The sequence below is a fragment of the Podarcis bocagei genome, assembly GCF_964188305.1.
Source record: "Podarcis bocagei genome assembly, chromosome: 13".
In the NCBI taxonomy this organism is placed as follows: Eukaryota; Metazoa; Chordata; class Lepidosauria; order Squamata; family Lacertidae; genus Podarcis; species Podarcis bocagei.
This window is the reverse complement of record NC_138138.1, coordinates 46,569,245-46,582,732: the sequence shown is the minus strand read 5'-3', so window position 1 is coordinate 46,582,732 and position 13,488 is coordinate 46,569,245. Positions and strand designations below refer to the sequence as shown.

General features: G+C 48.7%; 2 protein-coding genes across 2 annotated transcripts in view; one reads left to right on the top strand and one right to left on the bottom strand.

The window, feature by feature from the left end:
• Positions 1–399, bottom strand: part of PLOD3 (procollagen-lysine,2-oxoglutarate 5-dioxygenase 3) — a 34,728-nt gene extending 34,329 nt beyond the window's left edge. Inside the window, exon 1 of the mRNA XM_081168283.1 lies at positions 5–399. Within this exon, the coding sequence (XP_081024409.1) occupies positions 5–110 (106 nt within the window). The 5' untranslated portion in view covers positions 111–399. The remainder of the gene's footprint in view (positions 1–4) is intronic.
• Positions 400–2,068: 1,669 nt separating this feature from the next.
• Positions 2,069–10,793, top strand: ZNHIT1 (zinc finger HIT-type containing 1). The gene is made up of 5 exons (XM_081168462.1): positions 2,069–2,226; positions 4,243–4,413; positions 5,731–5,810; positions 7,444–7,613; positions 10,558–10,793. The coding sequence occupies exons 1-5, from the start codon at positions 2,205–2,207 to the stop codon at positions 10,577–10,579; spliced, it is 465 nt and encodes a 154-aa protein (XP_081024588.1). The 5' UTR covers positions 2,069–2,204; the 3' UTR covers positions 10,580–10,793.
• Positions 10,794–13,488: the final 2,695 nt, after the last annotated feature.

The following is a 13,488-nucleotide window of genomic DNA, read 5'->3' as shown; positions in this document are numbered from 1 at the left end:
GTACCTGGATCGACGGCCTCTTGATCTTCCTCGCTGGTCGCGGCTGCGCCCATCAGCAGAGTGGCTAGGATCGCGGCGGCGCTTAGAAAGACGCATCTCTGCCGCTTCATGGTGGAGGCGACCCGGGAACCGAGGCGAGAGACTGCGGGGCCCGCTCGGGCTGCTGCTTTTTCAGCTCTCGCGATCGGCGGGGCCGGACCGACGTCAGGCTCCTCCCCGCAGCAGCCCCGCAGCTGGGAAAAAGAAGGGGGAGGAGGAAGGGGAGATCGGAAACCCTCTTCCCATTTCTCCCCCCTCCACTTTCCTTGGGCGGAATGAGGCGGCGGGACCCCGATATTCCCGCTGCGCCCACCCACAAAACCAGGGGAAAAAATTGTATATAGCCCCGCGAGAACCTTCGCGTCTCTTTCCTGGTCATTTTCATCAATGGGAGCCCATGGGGAAAAAAGAGAGAGGCCGCCATCCAATCGCGCGGCAGCTCGGGTATGGGGCGGCCAATCGGGACGCGGGGGCTCCCCCCTCTGCGGGCCAATCAGGAGTCTGGAAAGTTCGGGACGGCGAGAGAAAGTAGTAGAAAATCTGGTCGTGAAAAGTGTTTGGAAAGGGGAGGAAGGAGGGGGAGACCTGCGCTTCCTCCAATGCCACGTTGCCAAGAAAATAAACCTGCGCGCGGGGTGGGTGGGAGATGGGGGGGAGTCCAGGGAGGAAGGGTGGGCTGCCCAGGGCAGGGGGTGCTGTTGATTTTAAAGGTATTAAAGCCCTCGCCCCATGCACACTTCGCGTGCTTCAAAATGATGGGAGCCCACCCAGATGGTTCCACGGCAGCCTTAGCCACTTTCATACACCTGCTGAAAGCCAGGGTTATGCAGGCAGTTAATGATACATCTTTCTGCAAATGTAATTGATGTCACACACACACACACAGGTTTTTAAAAGTTTTTTTAAAAGAGTGAAATAGTGGTCTGTAAATATTTTTATAACTGAATACATACCGCGTGTCTGTTTAGCACTAGAATTCGAAACATTAATTTCACATGCTTTGTACTGCTTTCCCTGCCTGCTCAAAACTTCATTTTGCTCAGGCCAGCAGCAGCCTACCCAGGCGTGTGATTTGGTTTGTGTTAATTTGTTTTAAAACCGCCGATTTTTATCTGTGCTTTGACAAATGTTTCCTCTGCTTCGTTTTCAAAGTTTGATTTTATCAGCAACAAAGGACAATGCCCAGCGATCTTTGAGGGCAAAGTCACCTAGCGAGCTTCGTGGCTGGGTGGGGACTTGAACCCTGGTCCCCCTGGTCTGACACTCTAACCACTGTACTATACTGCCTTGAAGATGTGGGCAGTGGGATGCACGTAACTGTAAACAGCTCCGTGAATTCTTTCGTGCCTGACGTTCATTTGCCCTCTCAGGCTTCGACAGACAGGGATAGCCCTAAGTGGATAACCTACAGCACTGTCTGCGTGTCAACTTGGCGGCAGAACAAGGAGTAAAAGGTGGAGATGCTGGGGATCGAACCCAGGACCTCATACATGCAAAGCATGCGCTCTACCACTGAGCTACATCCCCTGGCTCAAATAAGGGGTTTCGAAGCTCAGTACTGCCCTTCAACCTGCCAATTGTTATCTCCCAACTTTTTCTATCCCCTACTCCTACATTTCATTGTGCTTGTTGGAGGGTTTATTCCGCCGGCACTCTGCACATGTTCAGAAGAACGCTCCTGTTGAGGTTTCATGATGCTCAACATTGGAAGAGGAGCTGACATTCCTTTGCCTTGGGCTCCCTTTGCCTTCCCTCCCAATCTCCACCAGCCATAAATCCCTGCCTCTCCCTTCTCACAAAAAAAGGCCATTAGAAAGGCTTTGCGCCAAACACAGGCGGAGTTTAGGACCCCGCGAAGTCGCTTCCCCGAGGAATGTGAACTGGGAGCACAGGCGGAAACGCGATTTGCCCCTGGTAACATGGCGGCTTGCGAGCTGTTCCACCGCCCGGGGAGATACAGCCTAAACTTCCGGTATTAAAGCGAAAGCTCTTGCCTGAGCGGGATGCGACCCCGCTCTATCTTTTCCCCGCTCTCTATGGTTGAAAAGCCCTATCTATGCATGCTGCGTTAAGGGAACCAGAGTTGGGAAGCTAGAGCGGTTCGATACCGGAAGTGTGTGGGAGGAGTGTCTGCGGGAGGTTGTGCCTCTTTGCTCGCTCGCAGGATGGTGGAGAAGAAAATCTCAGGTACTTCGCAGTGGGAATGGGAGGGCGGCGGGGCTGCTGGGCGCGAAGGGGGATCGGTGTTCTCCGATTTAAATCGCAGTTGCCAAGAAAATAATGGGATACAAGGAATGCATGTTTTGCATTGCGCTCAGCTGTGATCAGGAGCAGCCCTTTGCAAAACAAAGGATATTCTGGGAACCCCAAAGTAATGTTATAATCCGGCTTCCCACCTGCCGAACTATTATCAGCACCGTCGTTGGTGGAGGGTTTATTCCGCAGGAACTCTGCACATGTTCAAAAGAACGCTCTTGTTGAGGTTTCACTGTGTTCATCATAGCCCTAAACATATTTCTGCCCTTGGCTCGAAGGCCCCAGTGTGGGCTGCAGCCATTAAAACACAATATTTGAAACAACTTGCAATCGCAGAAGCAAGGTGGGTCCTAGAAGTTTTTGATGTGGACCCGGGCTTAATTTTCAACTAGCATTTAATGGGAAAGCCTGCAACTTATGCAGATGCTAGTTTAGCACCTGGTAATGAGATAGGACCTTGGTGTGGAATCTGTGGCCTTCCAGATGTTGTAGGACTCCAGCCCCCACCATGCTTGACCATTGGTTATGCTGGCTGGGGCTGATGGGAGTTGGAGTCCAGCAGAATTGGGGGGGGGGGTTCCCCAATTCCTGCTACAAACACAGTATCCCTTTCATGGGTAGCAAATGGGGATGCTCTTCAGAAGTAGCTGAACTCCAGCTCCCATCAGCCACAGCCAGCATGGTCAGGGGTCAGGCATGATGGAAGTACGTGAGCTTACCCCATGGGAGGGTATCTGAGCTTGAACAAAGTGCCTTTTGACTTGCCACTGATGAATGTCAGCCTCTCTCAACAATCTGGAAATGAAGGGACAGTATTTCCTATTTGGAAGAAGCTGGCACCAGGCTGCCTCTTAAAAACTGAATCTGTAGGAGAGGATTTATTGTTTGTAATAATTCTTTATACCGTTTTATTTTTCTAAACAAATAAACAAATCTTAGCCATCTTAAAACAAAAGAGCAGAACCTTTCAAAACACCTAATTAAAACATTACAGATGAAAATCCAACGCAATAATGATTCACATTTAGAGCAGCATGCTTAAACAGAAAAACAAAATATTCTTGTAAACAACCAAAAAATTGCAGATAAAAATCAAATACAAAAATGCAATACAAATTCCTCCTGTGCATAGCAGCTACTTGTTCCTGCCACAGGATGGTGCATTAGTAGAACATATTCTTGAGCTAAATGTATGTGGTAGTTCGGTCACCGGGGGGGGGGGGAAATAATGTGTCTATTAGACCTCAAGGGTGCTTTGTGATGGTGGGGGGCAATGAGGCAGTTCCTCCCCCACCCCAAATGAAAGCTAATCTCCAGATTCCCAGCTTTCTTTTTCCAAAAAAGAGTAAAAATTTCCAGCATTTGTAGAACGTCAGATATGAGGCCAGGTGTGCAGGCACTATTCTGCTCCTTTGTTTTGGGGAGAGACTAGTCTGCTCTCACCTTTCAGTGGTTTTAACCAATGAATGAAAGCACCAGGGCATAGACAACAGTAGTTAGGCTATCCCTGTCCATTTAGGGGGCATAGCTGGGCCACCAGCTGAAGCTGGTGGAAGGCAGTCCTTGCCACCAAGCTATCCTGAGCGCAAGGCCATCTGAGCTTCAGTGGAGGCAATTCAAATGTTCAGGGTCATTGCGGAAGGCCCAAGGGGTGTCTCCCTTGGCAGACTGTGGGTTGCTTGGATTGCATGGATTTGATATCCCACTTTATCACTACCCTAAGGAGTCTCAAAGCGGCTAACATTCTCCTTTCCCTTCCTCCCCCACAACAAACACTCTGTGAGGTGAGTGGGGCTGAGAGACTTCAAAGAAGTGTGACTGGCCCAAGGTCACCCAGCAGCTGCATGTGGAGGAGCGGAGACGCGAACCCGGTTCCCCAGATTACGAGACTACCGCTCTTAACCACTACTGGCATCAGACACAGCCCTCTCTCTTTTTCTCTCTCAGCACGGTCTCAGGACCCCAGCCAGAGGCGCATCTTAGACCGGGCCACCCGACAGCGGCGCCTGAACCGCCAGTTGGAGGCGCTTGAGAATGACAACTTCCAGGATGACCCTCACGCCAACATGCCCCAGCTTGTGAAGCGCTTGCCCCAGTTTGATGATGACGCTGAAACAGGTGAGGGTTCGTTCGTTGGGTTGCATCTGTTGACTTCTGCCGTCTTCCTTTCCTCTTGGCGCTCACTCTGTTAACTTGCACCCCTTTGCTGCTGGAGGTGGGTCACAAATTCCTCTCTATTTTTGTAATATAACTTTTTATTGAATTTCTGAATTTTTACATATTAACTTCAAATCTAATAGTTACATTGTTTCATACAGTGGCTTCCAATCCCTACCTCTACCGTGTTTTCATTCAAACTCTTTTCTACTGCATTATATATCGGACTTTTATCTGTTATATAAATCCCTCTAATACAATTACTTTATCATTTTCTTTCCGCTGCTCCTATCTCAAATCCTGACCGTGATTTCATTTCACTATAGTACTTTTTCAATTAGTAAAAAAAGGCCTCCATTCTTCTGTAAACAGTTCATCATTTCGATCTTTTAATCTTGCCGTTAGCTTTGCCTTTTCCACATAGTCCATTACTTTTAAAAGCCATTCCTCCTTCTTGGGAAGGTCACAAATTCACCTTTGAGGGTTGGCCAAGCTGGATGGAGTTGAGCAGATATGATGTCAAGAAAACGGGAAATGGTGGGAGACAAAGGTGCAATCCTGCACTCAAGATCCACTAGTTGAGGGGCTTTAGGATTTGGCAGAAGCCCCACTGATATGGTTCCACCATGATGGATGTGTTAGCTGAGGGGCGGGAGGCCTGTAGCTCTTTAGAAATTGCTGGACTCCAACTCCCATCATTCTTGACTGTTGGCCATGCTGGTTGGGGCTGATGGGATTTGGAGTCCAACAGCACCTCAAAAACCCCCCACAGGTATTCGTATTACAGCACTAACGGAACACCCCAGATATAGATATACCTAACACTGTTCCATCACACTGTACAAATAATGAATTTATATATATTTTTCCTCAGTAAAATTTATTATAGACAGCAGCTAAAACTTTTTTTTAATTTCAAAATGCTAATGGGTCATTTCGTTCACAGTCCCTGAAAATAATGGATTGTTATTGGCCCTGGGAGTGTAGATAGTAACATTTATCCCCCTCCGTTTTAATTATTTTATTTTATTGGATATAACAATGCAAATGTTTGAGAGATGCAGAAACTAACAGGGGCTTGCCTGTTTGACGTCATATGGCCCTCAATCTGAAAAAGAAACAAACGGATGCAGAGCAGAGAAATGATTATTGAAGAGAGATCGTAACAAGAGCATGAATAATAAGAACGTGGAAGCATGGCAGAGCGGTCAGCAACAAGGAATACTGTCGAATCCAGATAAAATCATACTTTGCATTCCCTGGGTTTTGTTTTTACAGGGAAGAAGAAGAAGAAAACGCGGGGGGACCATTTCAAGCTGCGTTTCCGCAAGAACTTCCAAGCCTTGCTGGAAGAACAGGTGCCTCTGCGCCCTCCCTCTCCCCCTTGTGGGACGTGGGTGAGGCATAAATATTCTTTGTAACAGTTGCTTCGCTTATGTACTCCTTCCTTATTGTCTTATTTCCCACCCCACCCTGTATTTAATAGCTCTGTTTAAATATAAATGTTTGAACAAAGGCAGACATTATAGCCAAGCCATTGCAAGCATAAAAGTGCTTTGTTAGTTTTGCGCGAAATATATACATGTCGTTGGATTTGCGGCCTGGAGGCTGTGCTGTGTGTGGAGACGATTTAGTCAGAAAGCTCACTGGCCATAACGCCGCAAATGATCCTTACAAGAGCGATAGGCTTGTAATAAATGTTGTTGATTGAATTGGGGGGGGGGTCAGGTTTATTGCAGGGTTGAGATTCGAAGTGGAGATATGCTCAAGGTTCCAGGCAAGCTCCAAACGTTCCTGTTCTTAGGCCGAGAGCACGGGGCAATGAATGTGGGGCTCTCCAGAGTGTTTTGGACTACAACTCCCATCAGCCACAGATGTTGTGAGCAGTGGTCAGGGATGATGGGAGTTGTAGTCCCAACAGAATCTGGACAGGAACCATTTTGGCTGCCACGGGCCTAGAGGGATGTAGCAAGGAGGGGACCACTCCTCCCAGAGATGGAAAGGATAACTGTCTATACAACTAAGCGGAGGAATTAAGTTTTTGCCTTTAGCTTGGATTGGGCACCTTTCAATACACCCCAAATAAAAACTGAAGAAGAAGAAGAAGAGGAGTTTGGATTTGATATCCCGCCTTTCACTCCCTTTAAGGAGTCTCAAAGCGGCTAACATTCTCCTTTCCCTTCCTCCCCCACAACAAACACTCTGTGAGGTGAGTGGGGCTGAGAGACTTCAGAGAAGTGTGACTGGCCCAAGGTCACCCAGCAGCTGCATGTGGAGGAGCGGAGACGCGAACCCGGTTCCCCAGATTACGAGACTACCGCTCTTAACCACTACACCACCCCCCAATATATATCATATATACAATATATCACCCCCAAAAAAACCAGACGCAGGCCAGTGAGGACTGAGCCAGCTCCATGGGTATAGACTTGACTGAGGGGGAAAGCGATTGCACAGGCAGAACTTTGAACAGTATCATTCTATACTTCAAGGAAGCATTTCCTGGGACAGGTGTGTCCCTTATTATGCAGGCCAGATCAATATCTGCCCTACCCTTCACAGGCCAAATTGGACAGGGAGGCAGGGCTGCTCACCTGTCAATCACCTGGCACCTCAGTGTCGGTAGGTGATGAGCCTCTTTTCTGTAAGCTGTTAGGGCATTTGCTTCGCACTTCCTTCTCCAAGGAGTGTCACACACAGTTCCCCCCACCCTGTTTAATCCCGCGACAACCCTGTGAGGTAGACTAGGCTGAGAGCGAGCGACTGGCCAAAGGTTGCCCAGTGAGCTCTATGGCTGAGTGGAGGATTTGAACCCAGCCCAACCCTTACGCCACACTGGCCGCACTTTGAAGCCACACTCCCAGCGCTCCTTCGGAGAGCCCTCTTCCATGTGCATCTGATGGTTTGATTCTTCCCTATATAATGCATGGCGTGAGGCTTGAGTTCATAGGCGAGTTCATATCTTTTTCTCCCTTCTGGACTCCCCAACAGAATCTGAACGTGAGCGAAGGACCCAACTACCTGACAGCGTGTGCGCCCCCTTCCAACCTGCCCCAGCGCCACTTCTGCACCGTCTGCGGCTTCCCGTCGAACTACACATGTGTATCGTGCGGAACCCGGTACTGCTGCGTCAAGTGTCTGGGGACGCACCAGGAAACTCGGTGAGACAGGCTTGCAAACAGCAGCTCGCCCTGGTCGCCACCAGCATGGGCTGCTGTTCCGTTTCCTGACCCAAAACCGCAACTACCAAGGGGATTTTGAAAGAATAATAACACAGAACTGTTAGGACAGCAAGTAGCTAATGTAGTGCCCTGGGGTGCTGTTGGCCTCCAACTCACATCAGCCCCTGGCCAGTGGCCAAGGATGATGGGAGTTGTAGTCCAGCAACATCTGGTGTGCACCGGATTGGTTGTTTAGCAGTATTCGTAGCCTGCCATTTTCTCGCTACAGTATTTAGTAGAAACGTAGGAATGTCATTGTGTAGTACTCAGAGCCTGAAGCTTTCTCTCTTTACAATGAAAATGTAAGGATGTTGTCACTCATTCCCCATTGGAGGATTTTCAGTGCCTCCTCACAATCCTGGTTTTGCATAGTGGGGCAGGGGAGCGCAAGTTGCACAACTGCAGCGGCCATGACATGGGAGCAAGACAGGAGGAACATGGAGAGGGGAAAGTGATGGTTTAAACCAGGGGTCAGCAAACTTTCATCAGGGGGCCGGTCCACTGTCCCTCAGACCTTGTGGGGAGGCGGACTATTTTTTTTGGGGGGGTGAACAAATTCCTATGCCCCACAAATAACCCAGAGATGCACACATTCTACTCATGTAAAAACACGCTGATTCCCAGACCATCCGCAGGCTGGATTAAGAAGACGTTTGGGCTGGATCCGGCCCCCGGGCCTTAGTTTGCCTACCCATGGTTTAAACAGTGCCAGAAGTTAATGGGGGCAGGATGCAAAGTTGGTGAGCAGGTGCAGAGCCCCTACTTCAGGCATTGGCAAACCCCTAGCTAACAGGACTAGTGGTCAGGGATGATGGGAGTTGTATAAAAATTTTTATTTGGTTTTCTGCTTTTATAAAAACAACACACACACAAAGAAAAGACACAAAACAAAAACATGTATAAAGTCAGCAAATCCCCATTTCATAACCTTGTTCCCTGACTTCCCCCCACCCCCCCTCGTGCATCCCAATTCCCAAGATTATATCAGCAAGTTGGTGTTTCTCCTCTTAACCATCTTATTCATCTTATTACCTCTTTTATAATAAAAATTGATTTTCCTAAGTTGGACTTAAGTTCTCTTCCATCGATTTTCATTTTGTCTTAATTAAGAGTCATATTAACCAAACCTAAAAGTCTTAAGAGTTTTTAAAAATCTCCTCTTCCCTCCCTCCCATCCCCGGTTTTTGTCCCTTCCCAATAGAAATCCAAATTCGAGATTCTCAGCCTGGGTTCCTCACGTCCGAGGCTTTCAAGTCTATTTCAGTCCCTCTCCGCCTGTCTTGTTGGTAGTCCTTTATGTCAGTCGTCGAGTCTGGAAAAAGTTCTTTCACCATCAAAGTGTATTCTCTTCCCACAAGGAGATTTGAAAGTAACTGCTGAAAAGTTTCCACAAAGCCTGTATCTTCAAAATCAAAGTCCAAACGGAGGCCCCAGTCATATTTCTTTATTTTAAGTTCCTGTATTCCATATTGTCCCGGGACCTCCTCCTTCTTCTTCTGTGTCTTTCGCAGACTTGTGGTAGATAAGTTCCCAGCGTCTCCTTGCTTGTGTTCCACAGATGTCAGCTTTTGGTTGTTACTTCCCAAGGTTACTTCTTCTTTTTCTTGTTGTTTAGTCTCTTCCACCTCTGTAGATATTGTTTCCCATTCAGCTGTGGATTCTTTCTCATTCAGGTCCTCAATACAGAGAGCAGAGCTGCCTGTTCCCAAGGTCATAGTCACAAGTTGTTTATTCATGGCCAAACTCTGCTCTTGTAAGGTTCCCACCAATTGAAACATCCTTTCGATTTCCACTAGTAACTTTCCTTCCACAGCCATTGTATCCATTGTAGTTTCACAGAATTCCCCCTAGAGGGAATCTGGTTACTTATTAGTCTTTTCTCCAACAGTCCTTTAACAACTTATTATTACTTTGTTTCCAACAATTTTGGCTCAATTATAACTCGTCTTAGTCCAGAGGGATCTTAGATAGCGATTTTTCCACTTTAAACCGCCCGTTTGACAGCTTTGACAGCTGTCAAACTCCGCAGCTCTTACACAGGCACAAAGGCAGGACTTTCCCGAGCCCGGGAGGGGGGGGTTGTTTAAAACAAAAAGAAGGCTTCCAAAACTCCACTCTCCAGCCCAAAATTTCCTTTAGCCAAATCTTGAAAGTTAGTGTCCTTTTTAACTCACCCCACCAAGGGTAGGCTCTCCAGCTTAGCTCTTATGTCGTTGCTTAGATCGTCTGCAAGGGGGGGGTGCGGACTTCCTTTTAGCACACCCCCCGGTCGTCTCCAATTCAGGGTAAATTTTTTAAAGTCCCAATCCGTCTTACTCACGGGTGATTCTTTCAGTCCAAATTTTCAAGGAAGGAAGTCAGCGCTCTCTGGTCATGGCTCGCAGCTTCACTCCACCGAGGTAGCGATCAACTCTCAGTGCCACGCCACCCCCGTATCCTCTCCGCAGCCTTTAAAAAGGCTCTTCGTGGATCAGGGGGGGCGCTTAAGGCACCCGCCGAGTCTTCAGTCCGCAGGCATCCGCGCCTGCGGTTTTTAAGGGTCCCCGCGTCGCCGGCGCGGCAAAGACCCGTCCTCGGTAGAGCCGATTCCCTCCGCAGCTCGGAGGGAATCCGCCATTTCCAGATCGTGTCAACCCGGAAGTCGGGATGATGGGAGTTGTAGTCCCAAATCATCTGGAGGGCCGAGTTTGCCTATGTCTGTAGTTGTTGTGGTTTTTTTTAAAAGAATTAAGTGGCTTTTATACAGCTTTTCAGGTGACTCTCACAAAGAGATTCATAAAAGACCATTACAGCAATAAACAGCCGTTAAAGAGAGCTGAAAATGCCTTGTTAAGCTTTCTTCTGAAACTCCTGTGCGCGCTCTCTCTCTCTCTCTCACCTGAAGGTGTCTGAAGTGGACCGTCTGAGATGTGTTCTGAGGAACTGCCGTGTGCTGCCTGTGGAAGGAGCATTTGTGTGGCGTACCTGTTCCCTTCGGATGGGTTGGACCTGGAGCTGTTCTTCGCTTTGAGGCTGAAGGACAGGAAACCAGGTTTCTCAGAGACGGAGAGGAAGGCCGCTTTGCCTTGCGCCATCATCTGTCGCTAGCGTTTTGAGTAATTAAAAAGTATCTGTGCTGTAGCCTTGGGGCTTGGATCTCTTCTTTTGAGTCGCCTGGGACTATTTGTCTGGCAGATTTATATACTTGTACTTGGAAATTTCCAACCCGCTCTTTTACAAAACGCAACAAGGTGGCTCACAACATATGAAATGCTGGGAAATCGTTCTCAGTCTATGAAGCATATTTAAAAATCATCAACAGACGTGCTGCAGCTTTGTCTGGTTCTGCTCGTCGCCAGAGAGCTGTTCACACATTACATTCAATGGGTGTACAGCCAGTGATTGCAACAGCGAAGCTGAATGTTGGAAAGATTCATGACAGACAAAAGAAAGTGCTTTTTCCACGCAGTTCATAATTAAACTACCACAAAAGCCCCTCCCCCAAGCAGTAGCAATGGCCACAAATTTGGAAGGCTTTAAAAAAGGATTAGACAACTTCAATAAGGCGATCGGTGGCTACTAACCTCAATAGTTGTATTCTACCACCACTGCTGGAGGCAATTCATTCATTTATTGAATTTATATACTGCTCTATATCCAGGGATGCGAGTGGCACTGTGGGTTAAACCACTGAGCCTAGGACTTGCTGATCAGAAGGTTGGCGGTTTGAATCCCCGCGACGAGGTGAGCTCCTGTTGCTCGGTCCGTGCTCCTGCCAACCTAGCAGTTTGAAAGCACGCCAAACTGCAAGTAGATAAATAGGTACTGCTCCGGCGGGAAGGTAAACGGCATTTCCGTGCGCTGCTCTGGTTCACTAGCCACATGACCCGGAAGCTGTACTCCGGCTCCCTCGGCCAATAAAGCTAGATGAGTGCCGCAACCCCAGAGTCGTCCGCGACTGGACCGAATGGTCAGGGGTCCTTTACTATACCCAGAGGTCTCAGGGCAGTTCACAAAAAAGATCACAATATATAAAATCAAAATAAAAACAATAATCCAATAAGCCCCCCCCCCAAAGAGCCACATTTTAAAGGGTATAGGATGTTGATTAGGTCAGCCAAAGGCCTGGGTAAAAAGGAACGTTTTTGCCTGGTGCCTAAAGGTGTATAATGAAGGTGGCAGGCAAACGTCCCTGGGGAGAGCATTCCACAGATGGAGAGCCACTGCAGAGAAGGCCCTGTTCTTGTGTTGCCACCCTCTAGACGTCTCGAGGACGAGGCACACAAAATGAGGGCCTCAGAACATGATCTCAGGGTCCAGGTAGCTTCATATGGAAAGAGGCGGTTCTTGAGGTATTGCGGTCCTGAGCTGTTTAAGGCTGTCTAAGTCAAAACAAGCACTTTGAATTGGGCCCGAAACTAAACGGTAGCCAGTGTAGTCAGACCAATAGTGGTGTAAAATGCTCAAACCGTCTTGCTCCGGTGAGCAACCTGGCCTCTGAATTCTGCACTGGCTGAAGTTTCCGAACTGTCTTCAGAGGCAGCCCTATGTATAACACATTGAAGCAATCTAACCATGAAGTTTCTAGAGCATAGGTAGCAGTAGTTAGGCTATCCCTGTCCAGATAGGGGCGTAGCTGGGCCACCAGGCGAAGCTGATGGAAGACACTCCAGGCCACTGAGGCCGTCTGAGCCTCGAGCGACAGCAGAGGATCCAGGAGTACCCCCAAGCTATGAACCTGCTATTTCAGGGGCAGCGTAACCCCATCCAGAGCAGGCGACCTCCCAACCATCTGGTCTAGGGAGCCACCCACTAACAGTGCCTCAGCCTTATCCGGATTGAGCTTCAGTCTTGGTTCTCATCCAGTCCATTACCAAGGCAAGACACTGGTCCAGCACTTCCACTGCCTCACCCGCAGATGTAAAAGAGAAATCGAGCTGAGTGTCATCAGCATACTGCTGACAACGTATGCCGAACTTCCAGATAACCCCCGCCCCCAGTGGTTTCATGTAGATGCTAAACAACATAGGGGATAGAATTGAGCCCTGCAGAACCCCACATTGGAGGTTTCACGGGGCTGAATAGCATTCCCCAAGCAACACCCTCTGGGAACAACCATCCAAGTAGGACTGGAACCACCCCAAAGCGGTGCCACCCACCCCTAGTTCGGAGAATCACTCCAGAAGGATACCATGGTTGATGGTATCGAAAGCCGCTGAGAGGTCGAGGAGAATTAACGGGCATGTTTCCCTTCTCTCTCTCTCTCTCTCTCTCTCTCTCTCTCTCTCGACAGAGGTCATCATACAGGGCGACCAAAGCAGTTTCTGTGCCGAAACCCCGGTTGAAATGGATCCAGAAAATCAGTTTCTTCCAAAAGCGCTTGGATCTGGCCTCGACCACTCGCTCCAGATCCTTGCCCATGAAAGGGAGATGAGCAACTGGCCGGTAGTTTGTTAGGTTTTCTGAATCCAGGGAAGGTTTCTTAAGGAGTGGTTTTACCACTGCCTCCTTCAAACAGGCAGGGACCCCCTCCTCTCCTAAAGAGGCATTGATCGCCTCCCTGGCCCAGCCAGCTGTTCCCTCCCTGCTGGTTTTTAATCAGCCAAGAGGGGCAAGGGTCTAGAGCAGGCACCCCCAAACTCGGCCCTCCAGGTGTTTTGGGAATACAACTCCCATCATCCCTAGCTAACAGGACCAGTGGTCAGGGATGATGGGAATTGTAGTCCCAAAACATCTGGAGGGCCGAGTTTGGGGGTGCCTTGTCTAGAGCACAGGTGGTCGCACCTTGTCCACATCCTCAAGCCTTACCAACTGAAACTCATCCAACACAACAGGA